Raw genomic sequence first — 19,366 nt, forward strand, 5'->3', positions numbered from 1 at the left:
AATATAAATACAAAATTTGACAATAATTGGCCCAGTACTTTCGGAGATTATCTGTCTAATATAAATCCGGGACGGCAGACAGACGGACAGACAGACAGACAGGCAGACGGACAGACAGACGGAAACGGGGGATCTATTTCTTCGCCCTTTAGGGGTCATCAAAGGTCGAGAAAATGTAAAAGTAGAGAGTCGGCCGACGGAGTCGATTACAGTACTTCCTTTGCTTACGCTCGGGAAGGAAAAATGTACAGCAAATTTTACAGCTTTTCTCAGAATCTACGAAACGAATTTTGTAGGAATGTGGACAAGATATTAACACTGATTTAATTATTACTGAACAATGATTAATAGTGTTATTTATTATATAAGCGGTTAAACTGAATGTTTAATGAGCAGTCAGTTTAAGGCGAGAGCTCATTAAACAGTCACTTTAACCGCTTTTATAATAAATAACTATTATTCAACCTATCTACAAAGTATTAACTTTGGTAGGTTGAATACTAGTTATTTATTATAAACACGGTTGAATAGGTTGAAAAGGATACTTTATTGCAAAAATGTATTAAGTAAATGTTTGAAAAGAATGTTTCGAGATGTAATGGAGTGTAATGAACAAACACCAAGAGGAAGGTCAGTGATTTATTCTCGATTGTTTACAAACTGTCATAAAACGATTTTGATTAGGTGAGATAAACAGGTGAACATAATTATCAATGTAGGTATAAAGAATGTTTGTTAAAAATATATTTGAAAAGTTTGACAGTGTGGATGTTTAAAAACATAAACATAAATCAGTTCCCGTTTCTAGAAAGAGATTAATTCTAGCTTTTTTTTTGCAAAACTTATGAAAAGCATGGGTTTTCGAAACAAGATAATGACAGCAACTCAGGCCAGACAGCTACATAAACTGTTATACAGTTTGTAATAAAGATGGATACTATTTACTATTTTGTTCAACATTTTCCCATAAGAATTACATGCTTCAGTGCCTATCTATTTAAATTTTTAATACATTATTACTCTTATAAATTTTTTAAAGTGAATAAAGTACACACTGTTTCTCGTTCTGATCCATTTGCATCTAGGGTAATTCCTTATTTTAATTATTTGTTTAAAATTAGGAGAAAGTAATGGCAAACAATTTCATCGGAGAACAGCGAAGAAATGAAGATAATAATAATAATTTTCTCCATACCTATCATGCAAATTGCCTTTTTAAAACGAAATTTAAAAAGTAGTAGGGTTTACAAATAATGTGCCGTTTCTATGGTTACGTCGGGGCTGTAGTATTACTTACACGACCTAGAAATTAAAATTTTGAAATTTTACAGCATTTTACTTATGGAAATATAAAACGTACAATTTGACATGTTATTAACATTTAAAATGTTAGGAAACATAGATGGAGTGCGTGTTCGGCGGTAGTCTGCGCGACTGCGCCAGCGATGACGTAGCCATGACGAAGACGAACGTCACACTAATGGCTGGTAGGTTGTCCGCGCGCGGGTGTCTAAGTTCACTGTAATGTATATTTACTTGTGTTTGTATAATAAATATGTTAACTGTTGTTCGTGTTTTCGTTCCACGTGCCTCATATAACTAACATAAAACTGAAGAAAGGTTTTTGTCATTCAGATCCTTGGTCCCGTTATTTCCAATTAGTGGTTCTTTTTCCATGATGTTGTTACGAAAATTTTCTGCTGTATGAGCTAAACTGACGTCTTGAGTTTTGTGGTATAAAATTTTACTGGCTATGTCTATCTTATTCGCCAAAGATTCTGTTACATTTGATTTGGCAGTTGATGAGGAGTGCTACCCTCGGTATCTTTTTAGCTCAAGAACGTTCACTCCAGTGTCAGCCAGAAGAGTAGCTCAGGTTCTACGAAATGAGTGTCCTGTACAGGGTGAGTAAATAGCGGGACCCTGACCAAATTTCAATGCAACACAAAGTGCATATCTCATATGTAACTCTTTTTATATTTTATTTTTCCAAAATGTACTGTAGGAACAACCGTTTCCACAAAATTAGGTGTTCTATCTGAGCCCATTCATAATCTTTGTACAAATGTAAATACGTGCTATCTTTCGTCTACCTGACCTACGCTCCTACATACTTTCTCTTCCAGTTTCTAGAATTTTCTAAACTCTTTTTTTACCTACTTCCACCTCTTTGAAACCGAGCCTACCTGTCGACCATTCAAACACCTTTCGATCTTCTTCTCCCTGGCACTCTCAAACAGTAAGGAACTAAATAAAATCTGAAAACCGTAACCGTCGCTTTTTCTAAAAATCACCAACGATACCCACAGTACAAACATAATTACCTAGTAGTTAATTTTGACTTTTTAACTCTATTTGTCAATTTTGAGCTTCGATAAGTTTTTAGTCTTCGCGAGAAGATGAGGGTTAAATACGCGAACGATGAAAAGGTTGATAAGATTTATAGCACGACAGGTAGGAATCTCTCAATCTTCCGTTTCAAAAATTTTGAGAGCGAATAAGTTCCACCCCTACCACACATAGTAGATCTTGTACTAATGTCACAACATTAGTACAAGATCTAAAGGAAGAAGACTTTCCCAGAAGAATACAATTTTGCAATTTTATGCAACATCAACTCGAGTTGGACAACAATTTTTTATTCAAAGTTTTGTTCAGCCATGAATCAAGATTTGGCAATAACTGGGTTGCTAATCGGCACAACTGTCACTATTACTCCAAAAATAACCCACACTGGATCAGAACAGCTCATTTTCAAAATGTTTATTCCATAAATGTGTGGGCTGGTATTATTGCAGATTACGTAATTGGCCCATACTTCTTCGAAGGCAAGTTAACAGGACACAGGTATAGACAATTTTTGGAAAATGATTTTCCGGTGTTATTAGAAAATGTTCTTCTCAACCTCCGACAAGAGCTGTGCAGGACGGGGCACCACCTCATTATCACAGAGTCGTTAAGGACTATCTTAATGAGACGTTTGCAAATAGGTGGATTGGCAGAGGTGGTGTGAATGCTTGTAGTCCCGACTAACACCTTTAGATTTCTTCCTTTGGGGGTTTGTAAAAGAACAAGTTTACCAAAGTCCTATTCGTAATTGTGAAGATTTAAAAACCAGCATTATAAATGCATGTGCTGCTGAAGTTAGGCTTTTTGAACAGTACTTACTCGTGTACTTATAAATAATTATACCAGAAAAAGTGTATTGTTACTAATTACGTACCTTTTTCATCAGGTTAAGTATGGTCAGATGCTTCAGTTTTCTTTGGATGATGTCCCGTATTTTTACGTTTTAGGAATGCTTTTAATTTTGGATATTTAGAAATGTCGATATCTTCATTTAAACAAATAGTTGATTGTAACATGGAATATTCGCACCATAGACTTGCTGACGACTGATATTTCTTTGTTTAATCCAGAAAATACGCCAGGGGGACCGTTTCGGTACTTGAAATGTCCCCTTGTTTCGAATTACATAATTCCTGGACTGTCTTGTAAGCTGTTTCATACCGTTTTTTTTATTTCTCCGGAATAACCGAAGCACAAGCAAGATTCTATTTCCACATCCGTTGTAGACGATGGTACTTCAAAAAATACGGCGCACAATATGGGTTTAGAAAATTTCAAAGTTTTGATATTCAATTTGTGTCCATAGTAACAAAAAAAAAGCTTACTTGCTTTATTCGAAGATCCAATCGCGCAATTATTCTTGAAGGATTTGTTATTTTTTTTTTAAATTAGCTGCTTCAGGTATGGCAAAAAATACTGTATGCACCGTGGAATATTTAGTGTCTTTCGTGGTCTCGAAACGTTTAGAAAATCTCGGGCTTTGCGGCCCTTGATTTCCCAAATTTCATTTCTCGACCATAAAAGTGACACGTGGTATGTACATGATATACTTACTATGTAACGGTAATTCAAGGTAATAATAGTAACTACTACTTATACACCAGTTTTCTGTTAGTTTATATTTTTTGTTTTCTTATTTCCCAGTTATGATTTAGTCAATTAACTTATATCTTTAATTAAATTTTACTTTAATCTCTTGTGGATTATGTTTTTGATGAAATAAGCTCCTAAAAAATTCCACTTAATAAGCTGTTTATAATTTTCGAAGAATCGGTTTCTGTGGTAATATTGCTGGTAACTTTAAACCGCTTGTAACAATATGACGTTTGTTGTTTAGTTTTGCCAATTTAATTAAATACATATGAAGGGATCAAGTAAAGCTTATTTAATAATATGATTTACCCACAAAGCGAAACGTGCTTCCCTTCTGTGCTGTCATCATCAATCATGATATTCATAATCTTAAGAAAAGGGATTACGATTTTTTTAACTAGGTATTGCTTTCCCTATATATTGTTCCGTGCACCAGTATTAAAAAGATTAGTCACAAAAGTGATTTGTTAATGTCAAAATGAAAACAATTATTCTGACGAGTGTTGTGCTTTGTCTGTGTAGTACCATTTGGGTAACTATATCAGGTAATAAAACTAAAAGTATATTTGAATAAGCCAGATTGCATTTCAATATTGTAGAACCCGTGTCTGACTGTCCCGCAGTAGAAGGCCAATTTCCTACTTTCATCACTGATCGAAGTAACTGTAGTGTATTTTACATGTGTGCACATGGAATTCCCGTCTTGAAGGTGTGTCCTAATGGACTATTCTTTAATCCAGCGCTGGAGGTTTGTGATTGGCCTCAGAACGCAGGATGTGAACCAGAACTAGAAGAGTGTTTGGCAGGTTAACATGGATCTATATTTTCACTCTGTTTCTGCATCTTAAGCTTGTATTCGGTTAAACTTTTTGATTAAATATGATAACTTGTTAGAATATTCAAAAAAATAGGTTGTTTCACTAAAAATATCTCTCTGTCTGTGTGTCTGCTCCCTTAACATTGACTTATGCTCTAGGATTCGTAAATTTCGGCCGATTTAACAGAATATGATTAATGGTAAGTGGACAGTTACATTTTGAACACGTGAAGGAGTTGACCTCTCAAGAAGATAATTATTGTGCGTTACAACAGTGCGCCTAGTACTGCTACTCGGTGGGTTAGATTGGAGAAGATCTTTTGTTGTTATAGCAGCAGCAGTATGGAATTTGATAGTATGATGATATCCAAGTGTAGCTATATCTTTTCAATACTGCGAATGACACAGTGCGAAAGTACTCATATCGTAGAGGTAACTGTTTTCCTTAATTCTTGACGTTCGTAGAGAATTATTTGGAGTTCACATAGCACGTGATTTTTTGAGGTGATGTGTGTTGTATAGCTCGACGAGAACTGAGAAAATCAGTGCAAAAGAGGAGGGCATATACTTATTTCGGCATTGAAGGCGAAACTGTGTTATCACTGTGATGGTTGTAGGGGAGTAATGCGTATCTATTGGGCCGTATGAATAAAAAGAAGCAGTTGCTCGTGAGCATGAGTACGAAGTATGAGCACATGCTTAGAGTAAAAAGTACGAGTATGAGCACATACTTCAATCAGTATGAATAAACTAAACCTTTTACTTAAGAGCATTTGCTTCTTACTCTGGAGCAAACGCTCATATTCGTTATCTTCATAAAAACACTCATCGATAGCTTATTTCCTATAAGAACGACGACCATGAAGAGATTATTTAAAAAACCACAATTCGCTATCCATGATTTTCATTTAGTTCGGTTATAATCAGTGCATTGTATAGATGAGTTCGTCAAGTGGCTGTGAATCGCCGGGGTCCGGTGCTGGGAAAACTGCAAATTCCCAATTATTTATAGTCCGAGAAATCGAAAAACGACCTGAATTACTATCAAAATCTCAGTTACCAAATGAAAAAGCAAAAAAAGAAAAATCCTTACTGGAGGTGGTGGAATTGTATGAAGTCCACTTAGGGCTTCGCATCAGCCAACAACAGTTGAAGAAAAAAATTAACAATATGAAATCGCGGCTCAAGAAAAAGACCGACAAACAGAAGACCGGAAACAAACGCATTACTTTGCATGAGTGGGAGAAGATCTTGTATAAGATACTTGAAGGAGATGATAATCCAACAATCAACAAAATTCCGGGTAGGTACCTATCGCATCTGTGTTTAATACACAATATCTGGTTGACCGAGTTTCACTCGGCTCGTTTGGTAGTATTAGATCAGATTAGGACAGATAAATATGCGTATAGTATGCATTTTGAAGTACACGCGCTACTTAAAAATACACATTAAAAAAGAAATTCCATAAGCAGAAGCAGTCTTTGTTTTAAACACTGATAAGTGACATGTAGAGATTAAAGAACAGAAAACTGGAATTATTGTTTGACATCTCATTTGTTACCCAAATTTTCTCTGTCGTTTTTTTTTCCTAGTTCTCTCTCGACTCTAGAAAAAGGTCACAACCACATTCTTACTGCCAGAAGAGTTTCGCCTCTGGTGTGGTTAATATACTGAGTTACCGTGCTCTTTTGTGTTATTCCTAATTTCTCAATCTCAACCCTGCTCCCGAAGATGCCATTTACGAAAGTGTGCGAAACGTTGAGCCCAAAAACTCAAATAACACGGTCCCATCCCCGAAAACGATCACATGTTGACACTGACCGTGGAACCTCTGAAATGAATGCTTGACAAAATAATCTCAATTCAACACACTTTCGTGTGCCTTTTATCCGCTCACTGTTTAGTTTTTGGTAAATTTTCTCACCTCAGGAGGTGAATTTCAACGTCCTCTATACAGTGGAGTATGTTTCGGTACGTACAATTGAAGATAAAAAGGTACGTCAAACGTACTGTCAGACTGTCACCCAAACTTCTCATATAAAACAATCTCGTGTTCGTGTAGTGTCATCTGATGTTGCCTAGCAACAAATATAATTCATTGCCTGAAAATTGCTGAAAATGCATGAAGCTGTAATTTTCAGAAGTTAAAACTATGATCAATCGATTTCTTGACCCAAAAAACCCCTAACCTGTAAATTTCATCGAAATCGTTAGAGCCGTTTTCGAGAAACCCATTACATATATATATATATATATAAATATATACCGGGCATTTTTTTTTAAACTGAACATAGGCCTATGTTCAGTTTTAAAACGACGCTGTCAATGCAGGAACATTGTTGGTTGCATAACCACGAGAAATCATTTGAGTAAAGCAGAGCTTTTTCACCGAAACTACAGCGTGTTATGCACATGTTCAACAATAAACAAAACCATAAATACGACAAAAATTTTATAAAACAAAAACTAAATTTTATAACAAATATTCGAAATGACCGCCTCCCTGTTCCAAGCAATAACCAAGTCTGTGATGGAATCCTTGCACTGCATTTCGTACGAAATTTGGATTCAACTCTTGGCAAGCTCTGACTATTCGTTCCTGTAACTCCTGAATTGTTTGAATTTCTACGTGATCATAAATTGTATTATGTAGGTGTCCCCAGAGAAAAAAATCATTTGGCGAAAGATCTGGTGATCGTGCAGGCCAAGCTACAGGACCAAATCTGCCTATCCACCGTTCACCAAATACGTCATTTAAATAATTCGTAACTATTCTACACGAATGTGCTGGTGCACCATCCATCTGGAACCAAATATTCTCAATATTTAGTGGTTCAATTTCAGGAATAATATGGTCCCTTAAAAGTCTAAGAAATTTATTTGCATTTAAATTGCCATCAATAAAAAATGGTCCAATGAGCCTATTGTTTATTAAGCCAGCCCACACATTTAGTCTTTCTTGTACTTGATGGCGAATTAAATTTTGCACATGAGGATTTGTGCGGGCCCAGTATCTGTAATAAGAACATTTTGGCATAAATAGCATTGAATAATAAAATTGTAGAAAACTGACCGATAATTTTGTGAATTAACTTCGCCATTCCTACTAAATGATGCCTCGTCTGTAAACATAATGTTTTCTAAAAGTTGTTCATTAGTGTTCAGTGAGTAACATCAATTCACAAAAATCCGTCCTCCTAATTTTATCCTCTTCAGTGAGGTATTGATGATTCCTAAATTTATATGGTTTAAATCGACATTCCTTCAACACTTTTCGAATTGAGAATCTGGAAATACCGAAGTAGTTACTCATTTGCGTTATGGTTGATATTGGTTCCTCTTCAGCGTAGCATAATACGTTTAATTTCATCTCTTCGGTTAAAATGTGTCATCTCCTATTTCTTTGATGATGGCTATTGACGACACATCCTCTTGCATTAAAATTTTTAATTATGTTCCAAATTGTTGCCAGAGACGGAATTGGCCTTGTAGGGTACTGTATGGAAAATAAGTCCCTTACATTGCGCATGCTACTACCAGCTTGGTACCATTGCAGTATTTGAATTTTTTCTTGTGTTGAATACATTTTGTGTAAGCAGTTTTGACATTTTAGAAAACATTTCAAAGCATTCTATTTAATTCTACTTTTTTAAACGATGGAGTTGTTGTAATGTTGGTTGCATTACAGTTGCAATTGACTGCGTCGTTTTAAAACTGAACATAGGCATATGTTCAGTTTTAAAAAAAATGCCCGGTATATACAAACTTTGCTCGTTTAATAGTATTAGATAATATACCCTTTTACATAATAAACTCTATAATTCTATAAAATAACACTTTTTGTAGAACCTGCTGTAGCAGGTATGGCGAAAAGGGCACAAGAATGTGAGCCCAAACACAGAGAGGAAAAGAATTGTGAAAAGAGTAGACGTTCTCCCGAGCCCAAGAAGTCAAAACTTTACAACTACGAGACTGAGGAAACACACAGTTTAACCACAACGGAACTACAAAGACTTGTGTTGTTGGAGCAACTAAAAACCGCAAGGATGCAAAGAGAGTATATTTTGAAGAAAATGGAACGACTGGAATAAACTGACAGTGATAATATGTGTATTATACCAAATAAACGATATTTAACAATGCATATTCAACTCTTTTTGTTTGTTTTAATTAAGAAACGTCTTCTAATAAAGGTGACGTCTTGGGCGTTGCAAGTCGCTTGTACATTGATACTGGGCCATCCTTTTCTAGTGATATATTCATCCCCATGACGCCCTGGTTTTTCAATTCTAATATGGGTACAATCAATGACCCCAATAACCCCCGGAAAGTGATTGACATTTTGCCAGTCTTCTAAAGCCTGCAAAATATTTTGTTCAGTGTGAGGAAATTTGATCTATGATGAAACTTTTGCTGTGACCCTTGTTGTGACAAATGTAACTACTTTTGATACTGTCGATTGATGAACGCCTAATTCTTCTGCTATTCCTGACTGAAAACCGGAATTGGCCAAACACCTCAAAAAAATTTTCATTTTCATTTTTGGCGACTAAGCACCTCCCCTGGTTTCAGTACAATAATTTAAAAAGTAATCTGCTAACCAAGTAACATTTTCTGCAGAAAATCTGCAATACGTGCTATTAATCGTAATATACTTATAATGACAAATGTTCTACGCTTACCTATACAAGGTTTTACAGTCACCTATGTTGGTTTCCCTACGCTCCTTATAATGTTTAGTTTTTCGTAGAACAACCATATCTGCCATTTTCCGAAATACTGTTCCATCCAACAGAAGTTGCGTCTCCTTTATAGCAGACGCATCAATTTGTGAGCAAGTGCTCCATAATGTAAGTAAACGCTCTCTTTTATTCATATCATTTGCTCAAGTGTAAGCAGCTACTTCAAATTTAGAGCACTTGCTCAAGCTCCAACACCAAAGTATGAGCAAAACCGTTTGCTCACTGTTTTATTCATATATAGCGAAGGATATGCTCCAAAAACAACGAGTACGAGCAAATGCTCACTTTTAATCATACGGCCCATTGTCTTCAGATGTTTTGGAGGCGTCAGTTTAGATGTATCGTTGTATCGAAGAGGTGGTTAAACAGGACAATAAGAAATGCTTGTTGTACAACTGCAGTTGATTTGACCCCTTGGGGTATGTTAATAAATGTAGACCCAAGGAGGATGCGGTAATGTTCCATGGTTGGAAAGAAGTTATTGGTGTAGGAAATTTACGGATGATATTAAAAATGAAAGTGGGGTCGAAGAGGATGATAAAAAAAAAAATAAAAAAAGTTAAGAGTTTCCCGGTTGCTTTTTATGGATTAGTGGAGTAGGTGGTGTTGAATTGTTGTGATTTTAGTTTTGTATCACAGGAGTAGTTTTTGACGTTGAAGATGTCTTGTATTCAAGGCTTCAAGAGCGAATCTTAAGTCGGTTGTGATAACCCAAACAAATTTGGGTGATAATATATGTAAACATTTTTAAAAACCGCGACAATTTAAAAAATTGGCTTTGAACTGTGATCGCCACAAATTGGAGCCCTATGTTGTGACTATGTGTGTTTTTTATGGCGGAATGCGTTTAAATGCAAAGTAAGGTACCCTAAAGTTGGAAAAGTGCCCTTAAATTAAATACAAAATATGAAGGACACAAATCGCTTATTCCTTACATCCTGGCGAAAAAAAAAAGAAGTGCACTTCCCCCGTCGAGGTTATGGTTATCTCTCCTTTACAAAAAGGAGAGTTGGCAAATATTTTTGGACGGTAGTTGGCCATGTCTATCTATTCTATATTTATTTATTTTTCAAATGCCGAACATATACAGGGTGTTATTGAAACAAAATTGACAGTTCTTCGCGAAGTCTAAGAAGTCTGAAAAACTTATTTTGTGTTATCAAAATTATAAGGGGGAAAAACCCTTATCCAACCTTTTTAGACGCTACTGAAGGATAAATAGGTAAAATTAATTGATTTTAGTAAATCCTAACAACTGTAACAATAAAACTTTTGTCAACACTAAATGTTGCTATAGAAACGAGAGATGATCTTTTTATCAAAGGTGTATAACGAATTTGGACATAAATTTTAATAATTTTTATCTCTAAAAGGAAAACACTTTTACCTGAACTTTTTTTACCTTTCAATAACACGCTGTATAAACGAAAGACTTTACATAAACGTGGATTATGGTCCTAAGAAGCTCTGATGCAAGCAATGAAGGGCGTAAATGAAGGTCGAATGGCTGTGCGACGTACCTCTATTGAATATGACATTTCGAGTAAGACATTAGAACGAAGTTTAAAAACAAATCTTTCAAGTAAAAGTAGGTTGGGACCTAGCGGTCACATTGGTTTTAAGTTTGCTCAGAAATGCAAAATTTAACAACGATATCTGCGTAGGTAACTTTGGCCTCAACTATTTCTACGCAGGTACCCCGAGATTAGAATTCGTATATCGGAAAATGTATCAGTTCGCATGATCATTATCATAAGAAATACAAAGAGAACATCCAGAATAATCGGAAAGGTTCCAGAGAATTTGTGCTTCCGTGTCCAGTAGTTTTAATTATTTCTTGACAACTTATACCAACTTGTGAAAGTTCACCCACAGCTGTGGATCGATTTGAGTAGTTGGAAATCTTTACTTTTTTGGTGTCAATGCCAATGGCAGACGCAGCTGATTTGGTCCATTTTCCCAATTTATTTGGGCTTGCAATTTTTTCCGTTTTTCTGGGATGTTTTGAAGAATTTTGCGTGTTGCATTTCTGGGTTTTCGTGTCTGGTCAGATATGATACTTTTGAAAGGGTCTATATTTCGTCCAAATTCCTCACAATACATATTTCAGTTGGATGTGTTTTGCCGTTAAGTTTCAAATTATTTTGACCACAGCTTCTTTATATCATCTATCATCATTTTTTTTTGCTGTAATATTATCCTGTAATGAGTTGTAATCACTGTTAGATAATAAACGATTAATGTTATTATTGTTAATATTATTATCATCTAATTTACGCATGTTAAATGTCCAGTCTTCGAGAATTTTGGAAATATATATACCATCATTTTTTTTATTTTTGTTAAAACGTAACTTCGTTCGACAAAGAACTGTTCGAACTGACGAACTACCTATTTTTCTGTTTTCACAGTATTAGCTGGCTTATTTGATGAAATTGCTTGTTCAATTTCTTACTTAGAATTCTCGTCGGATCGATTCATTTTCTTTATACACAGAACTTGTTGAAAAGTTATCAAAATTTTAATTTGTCAACAACGAATACCTACCCTAGGCAGCATTAAGGCTTACTAAAAATTGGTGAAAATATAGACATTCTGAAAATCGCTAGATAGGTATTTTCGAGAAACACCGCACGTGACGAGGATTCATGCTACAATATATCGTAACTAAAGGAATTTAATTATTGCGATTGGTTTATAATGTTACTAAAGTTGTATAGTCTAATTAATCATTATCACGATCATTATTTATTAATATCTCAGAAGATTTTACTTATTGCAGTACATAGATCATGTCTGGGTAATGGTTAGACAGTGGCGTAACAATCAAAGTGCGGGCCTGTGTTCTACAACACTGTGGGGCCCCTAATGAACAGCGAAATAAAAATATTTAAAAATACGAGTATAATGAGTAAAGTATGAGTAGATTGCAATTAGGGCTTACGTTTTATTAAAATCATTCTATCTGAAACAATGAATTATAAAAACAAAATACAATAATTACCTGAATACATATAATTAAAATATACCACGTGTTTCTTTTATTTGATACAACCCCCGTAATTTTTTTATTTAAAAAAATAAACATATAGTTCTTTGACCAAATTTGTATCATTTTAAAAGATCACCTATGTGAATAAATGACATGAGTGTCAATTTTCCAAGCTACTAGATTGTCATCAATTAATATGAATTTTTCGTGTATGTATTTTATTTAATAATTTTTTAAGTATTGATTTTAGAAATATTGCTTGCCTTTGATTTTTAGAAAACATCCGTCTTTCCATTTATGAAAAAATATACCTAGTGTTCCATAAAAAAAAATAAAGTTAATGTCATTTCCGGTTCTACCGGAAATGATAATATAAATGTGAGGTTGCCATCACATAGATCTTTTAAAATAATACATTTGTTCAAAGAACTACAGGTTTATCTTTAAGAATAAAACAGTTACCGGGGTTGTATCAAATAAAAGAAACACCCTGTATACAATTATATGTAGGTACATATTAGAAACTAACCGACCCGGCAAACGCTGTTTTGGCATTTCTAATGAATATTTTGGTAGTTAAATAAAAAATTAAATTAAAATAAATACATATAAATATAATTAAATTAAATTATAAATTATACATAAAAATGTATCGTACCACAATGATTATATTCAACAGCCATCTTGCAACCCTATTGCGCATCTGTGGATGAAAGCAAAGATACTCATATCGTTATTAAAAAATGGGGGTTGGTGGTAGAAGGGTGAACATTTAGGGTTATATGTATTTTTTGATGCCAAATCTTAAAAAAATAAAAATAAAAAAATGTTGCCTAAAAAATAAAAAAAAAAAATTGGTGGGCCATCCTAAGGGGGTATAAAAAATAGTTTACTAGACCTACCGAATATGCACAAAAAATTTCATAAAAATCGATCAAGCCGTTTCCGAACAGTTTGGTTACAAACACTGTGACACCAGAATTTTATATTAGATTATTTTAGAACAAATTTCATTACCATAAATAAGGTTATACTGAGTCGACCTTGAAAGATAGACATATGCTGTCGCGGACTTTTTTTTAGAACTTTTAGAAGGGAGCAACTCCATCATATATGATTTTTATGTAACTTTAACCGCAGCGTAAGCAACGGAAGCTGTCAAAGGAATAATAAATAATATAATTTACGATATTTTTCATTATTGCTCCGCTCCTATTGATCCTAGAGTGATGTTATATGGTCTATAGCCTTTCTGCATAAATGGACTATTCAACACAAAAAGATTTTTTGAATTGGAACCAGTAGTTTCTGAGATTAGCGCCTTCAACAAAACAAACTCTTCAGCTTTTTAATATAAGTTAGTAAGTATAGAAATATAGATAAAAATACCCATTTTTTTTCTTAATCTCAAAATTGTTTTCTTCTTGCTTTCCAATGGGCACAAGTTGATACAAAATTTGACACATCTAAGCTTCTGGCAATTTGATTTCCAATTGAGAGATTCAGTGAAGATAATTTGCATTGGCCCATTGTGTTTCTTAAAAAAATTTTAGTCATTTTTTCGCGGTCCAGTTTTTTCTTCTTAAAAAATTAGTTGTAACATTGATTAAATTTTATTATTCCAAAAAATCACCACAAGTACAAAATTAAAATAGCTTTGAAAATACGAAAGTTTTCATAAAACACAACTGAAACTGAATTTTTTTTTCACGTCTTATTACAGCATGAAGTTTCACTGTAGATCTGAGGACAAAATTTAAGTATTTTGTTGTCTTGCATCATAAATTAGTCATACTTTTGTCGGATAAAGATTGGTAATTTACTACAAGGGGTGTTAGATTTGCCACAATGGGATTGCGACACTGCGACAGGTTTATTAGAAACAGATGCTGCTGCATTTTCGACCGCCGTGCCGGTCGCTAAGACCCGAGTTTATTGAGTCTATGATATTGAGATGCCGCCAAAAATCCAGCCCTTTGCAGCAAAAAATTCGTAAATAGCAATGACCGATCGATCTGGGATTACCGCACATTTTCGAATTTTTTATTTGGGTATGTAATTTGGGCAATAATATAAAAAAATCTAATAAAAAAAAAATGTTCGTGTGACCGGATCGGGCCCCTTGAAGCAGCGGGCCCGTGTTCCGGCGAACACATGGAACACCGGTAGTTACGCCACTGTGGTTAGATATTCCTAGAAAAATTTGAACAGCTTTTAAATGTTATATCGGACCAAAAAAAAGAGTTACAATAGTGAATGATTTTAATATTAATTTTGAGAAAAAATCTGAATTCTTGACTAGCTTTAAGGTGTTTTATTAAATCGTTTGGAATTAGGGTCACTATTTCTCACTTTACGGGATCTACTGGGTGTACTACATTTTAACTAATATAGTAAACTCTTTATACATGTGTGGTTGATCTTGGTCTCGCGGATAGAGTGGACAAATTATCAGTATTAAAGTCAACATTCCCAAAAATAAAAAAATCTTAAAAAGGAAAATCGCACAACAGACTACAAAAAAACTGCGAGTCTTGCTATAATTGACTGGACTAAACGTACGACCTTTTATGAGGCAGTATATGTTCATAATGCGGCGTTTTTCATGGTTCAAGTATGTAACACCCTGATAGACAAAACATTGCAATTGAAAAAGAATATGCTTTCCATCTTAGAGGCATTAAAGCAGTGGCGGCTCCTCAGAAGAGGCAGGGGAGGCTAAGCCTCCTCTACTTTTTAGAGCTGAGCTTCCTCTAATTTTTTTCGATAAAAGAATTTATATTTTTGTAGACATTTGTTATTTTTCAGAATATTTTCTTGGATTTCATTTACTTTCATCATATATCAGGTTAAAATGTCGGAAAAATTTATATTTGCGCCCTCACAATCATAATTCACATTCACACCACTCCGCGTTTGGTTTCAGCGGCAGAGGCTTGCTAGCCGCTAGCCTCCGAACGACGATGCATCTGAATAATGAGACCGTAACCTTGACGCACCGTCAGTGTGTATTGCATTGGCTAAAACGTCGATCGGACTGCCGCTCCAAGCCGCTAGCCTCCGGCTAGTTCATCTCTTTTCAGATCAAGTCGTACAGATAACTTTATCTCTTTCTTATTAGTTGGAGCAATCGGGTGTAAGTAGGAAAAACATTGAGGTGGTTTCGCGAGCTCCCTGTTCAGTGGTGGTGGTGTTTAGGCTTTACGTAGGTAAGGGTATAAAAGGGAAGACCAACACCATCACTCCCATTAATGGTATTGACAGTTACAATTAGAAACAAAACAGAGCATTTCATGAAAATAATTATAATAAAACTAAATAGCTAACGGCTTCGGTTTTAAGAAACAAATTATACTGTTGGAATTGTGTATTATTTATAAGTGATAAACTGATAAATCTTCCGCTTGGGGTAAAACAAGCTATAATAATTTACAAAATTTGTCACGAGCTATAGAAAGGCATGAAAAATCACAGGAACACATATTTTCTTCGATTAAATTAGAAATGCTTGGTAAGCAAAACATTGCCAATAATTTAGATTCGGCTCATAAAAGGGAGAACTATTACGAGAAAGTTGGTGAAAATTGGGCAATTTTGAAAAGACTAATCGATGCAATATAATTTATCTGTCAACGCAAGAGTGTTCTTTTCGTGGGCATGACGAAAAAAATTATTCAGATAATAAAAGATATAAAAAGTAGTGCTTTTCAAATTTGAGCCTCCTCTGAAGAAAACTTCACGAGCCGCCACTGCATTAAAGATATTATACAGTTGCACAATTTCTGTGCTTGACGAAGCAAATTTCAATAGTATCGCGACGTGTACGGGTATACCAATACTCAAACTAAAGTACAGGTATATGACAGCTGATTTTTAACAGAATCGACTAATAAATCTAGGACGCGTGGAAAACTGTAAATGAGGAACGTCCTACGGTTGCTAAAAATTAATACAAGAACATTTTAATAGGCCATGATAAATTTGTAAACTTTTTCACTGATACTGCTGCATACCTAAATTGTCAACCAGTTACAGTTCAGTGCGACCAATATGGAAACATTTTTTGTGAAAGTTCCTACATGTAAAAACAACTTTTATTTATATCCCATTACCCCGGACAAGGTTTTTAGAATGATACGTTTCCTGAAAAATACTAATTCGTTTGATGCATACTCGGTGAATGTCAATATACTTAAAAAGACTGTTGATATTATAATTGACCCATTATACTCAGTTGACAAATATGATTTTCAGTTTTCCCGTCTTTCCAGATGTCTACAAATTAAGTAGAGTGGTGCCTGTTTTTAAAAAAATGAAAAATATTAAAGATAACTATCGTCTAATATCTATTGTAAAGTTATCGAAATCTTATTAAAAAATCGTCTACTTTTTTTGAGAAATTTTCTTTATTTCATAAATCACAATTGGGGTTTACGAAGTAATCTATCCACGATAGATGCTGTCTAGGAGGTAGTAAGAATTAAGAGTTATTGAACGGATTTGAAAATAGGGAATTTACAACCATTACGCTTTTGGATTTCAATAAAGCGTTTGACTATGTTTCTCATTCACTGTTGTTAAATAAATTTGAACACTATGCGGTAAGAGGAATACCATTAAAACTATTCAAGACGTATTTAAGTGGAAGAAAACATTAGGTACGTCAGTATAAATCACACGAATTCGATAACCCCTAAAATTACACATGGTATGTCCCAAGGCCCTGTTCTGGAATCATTACCTCAGCTGAAAAATGGTATCATTTTAATTCTTTAAAGGTAAACACAAATAAAACTCAAGAATTAACGTGGTCGTCTAATGCTTCATATATGGTAACTGTGTTGAACTTTTGGGGATTATCTTAGACGATAATTTAAACTGGAAATTGCATGTGGATGTGTTAACAAAAAATTATCTTCTTCCATCTTTTTACTTCGTAGGTTACGTGGCTACTGCAGTATAAATATTCTTTTGTATACTTTTTCAGAGTCATGTAAATTATATGGTATACCTAAAGTGACCATTTATTTTTTCTCAAAACGGTATACCGTATACCTTTATGGGGTAATTCTGTAAATGCTAACAAAATATTCGTCTTGCAAGAAAAAGCGATTCGAATTATTACAAACCGGTACCTTGCTTGATACGAAAACGGAAAGCTAGTTACTTTTCTGATTCGCAAATACACAGTCACGACACCAGAAACAAAAATCTGCTAGTCTTACCATTTCGTAGAATTAACAACTCTAAAAGAAACTTTTTAAATTTGCATCTTTACAATAAGCTACCTAGCAGTACTCAGCATTATCCTTTAAATAAATTTAAATCTACTGTTAAGAATCTTCAACTCAAAAATTGCTTTTATTATATCGAAGAATTCTTGGATGCTCCGTTTTAATTAATTTCATAAATGAGACACATCTGTTTCATTGTTTTTGTTGTCTATGGTTTGTCTTATTTTTTCTTCTACATATATTGCTTCATTAGATATTGTCTATATTTTTTATGTGTATTATTGTTATTGTATTTGGTTTTGACTTGCCATACATGATTGTATTTATAACATGGTGAATAAACCTATATTTATTTATTTATTTATCTAGGAACCGGGAGGAGGTAAATATCTAGTTTGGATTATTGTTGACAACATTAGAAGAAAATGGACTTCTTGAAACTCCTGGAAAATTATTTAAAATGGACGAGTCGAGCGTTCAATTTAATAGCAAGGCCAACGAAAGGTTCTAAAAATGTCAGCACAGTAGTTTGAACAGAGAAAGGGGAAACTCTGACTCTTGTGGCCTGCTACAATGCAGAAGGCATTTTTTTCTCTTCGGCCTTCATCATGAAAGGTAAAAATAAGAAACCAGAACTGGAAGATGGCATTCTACCTGGTTCAATTAATCAATTTTATAGATAAATCAAAAGTCAGCTTATATGATTTCAAATATGTTTTTGAAGTGGATGAAAGATGTGTTTATTACACGAAAACCTACGGGTAAGGTATTATTTTAACGTGATGGCCACACCTCTCATTCTTCTAGCGTTGAGATGTTATAATTTATTGAAGCAAGTAATGTTATTTTGTTCAGTTTTCCTAGTTATACGGCTCGTTGCCTGCAGCTGCTCAACAGATTCATATTTAAACCATTCAAAGGCTATTTCTATGAAATCTGTAGATTATGGACTCGAGCCCATTCTTAGAGACGCATCACGCGTTTATAATTTTGCTGAATTGTTTCTTCAAGCTTGGGCCAAGACCACGGTTGTAGAATATATAGGTTTGTACACTAACGGCTTGGGATGGCAATGTTTCATGCCGATCGTTATATTCATGGAAAGAACACGTACAGTTGGCGCCTCTACCTTGTCGAGCGGAAGTCATTCTAGTTATAGTTTTGGAAATTTCATACTGTCCTATAAAACTTTATTGGAAATAACGAGACGGACAGTAGTACAATAGCAAGAGATATTTACAACTGAAGTTGTCGCGTGCCGGTAATCCCCAGATGTTAGAAAGTAGAATAATACACGTCCGGACTATCTGGACCAGTTCTCCGACAAATTCGGGTGAACTGGTGTGAGTCATAAATATTTCTTACCATTGTACAACTACTGTCCGTGTCGTTATTGTCAATAAAATTTTATAGGGTAGAATGGAATTTACAAAACTATACGTTCGGGATTTTCGTTGACACTGCTTTGTGAATGACAATTAACAATACAAAATTTTTAGATGACATTTCATCGGAGTCGATAAGTAGATTTCTTTTATTAACAGATGGCCATATCATTTGTAGTGCCTTGGCCCTCTCTCTCGGCAATTAGCGTCGCTGACCAGGGATATATTGATATATGCTAGTGAATGCTATT

General features: G+C 34.5%; 1 protein-coding gene across 1 annotated transcript; it reads left to right on the forward strand.

Annotated features, from left to right (window-relative positions):
- Positions 1–5,686: 5,686 nt before the first annotated feature.
- Positions 5,687–8,906, forward strand: LOC135137754 (uncharacterized). Its single transcript, XM_064067485.1, has 2 exons — positions 5,687–6,062; positions 8,609–8,906. Exons 1-2 carry the CDS (start codon positions 5,699–5,701, stop codon positions 8,851–8,853), a joined length of 609 nt encoding a protein of 202 aa, XP_063923555.1. The 5' UTR covers positions 5,687–5,698; the 3' UTR covers positions 8,854–8,906.
- The last annotated feature ends 10,460 nt before the right edge of the window (positions 8,907–19,366 follow it).

Source organism: Zophobas morio, unplaced genomic scaffold (assembly GCF_036711695.1).
Source record: "Zophobas morio isolate AGI-343-1 ecotype UQ-CSIRO unplaced genomic scaffold, CSIRO_AGI_Zmor_V1 ptg000029l, whole genome shotgun sequence".
Lineage (NCBI taxonomy): Eukaryota > Metazoa > Arthropoda > Insecta > Coleoptera > Tenebrionidae > Zophobas > Zophobas morio.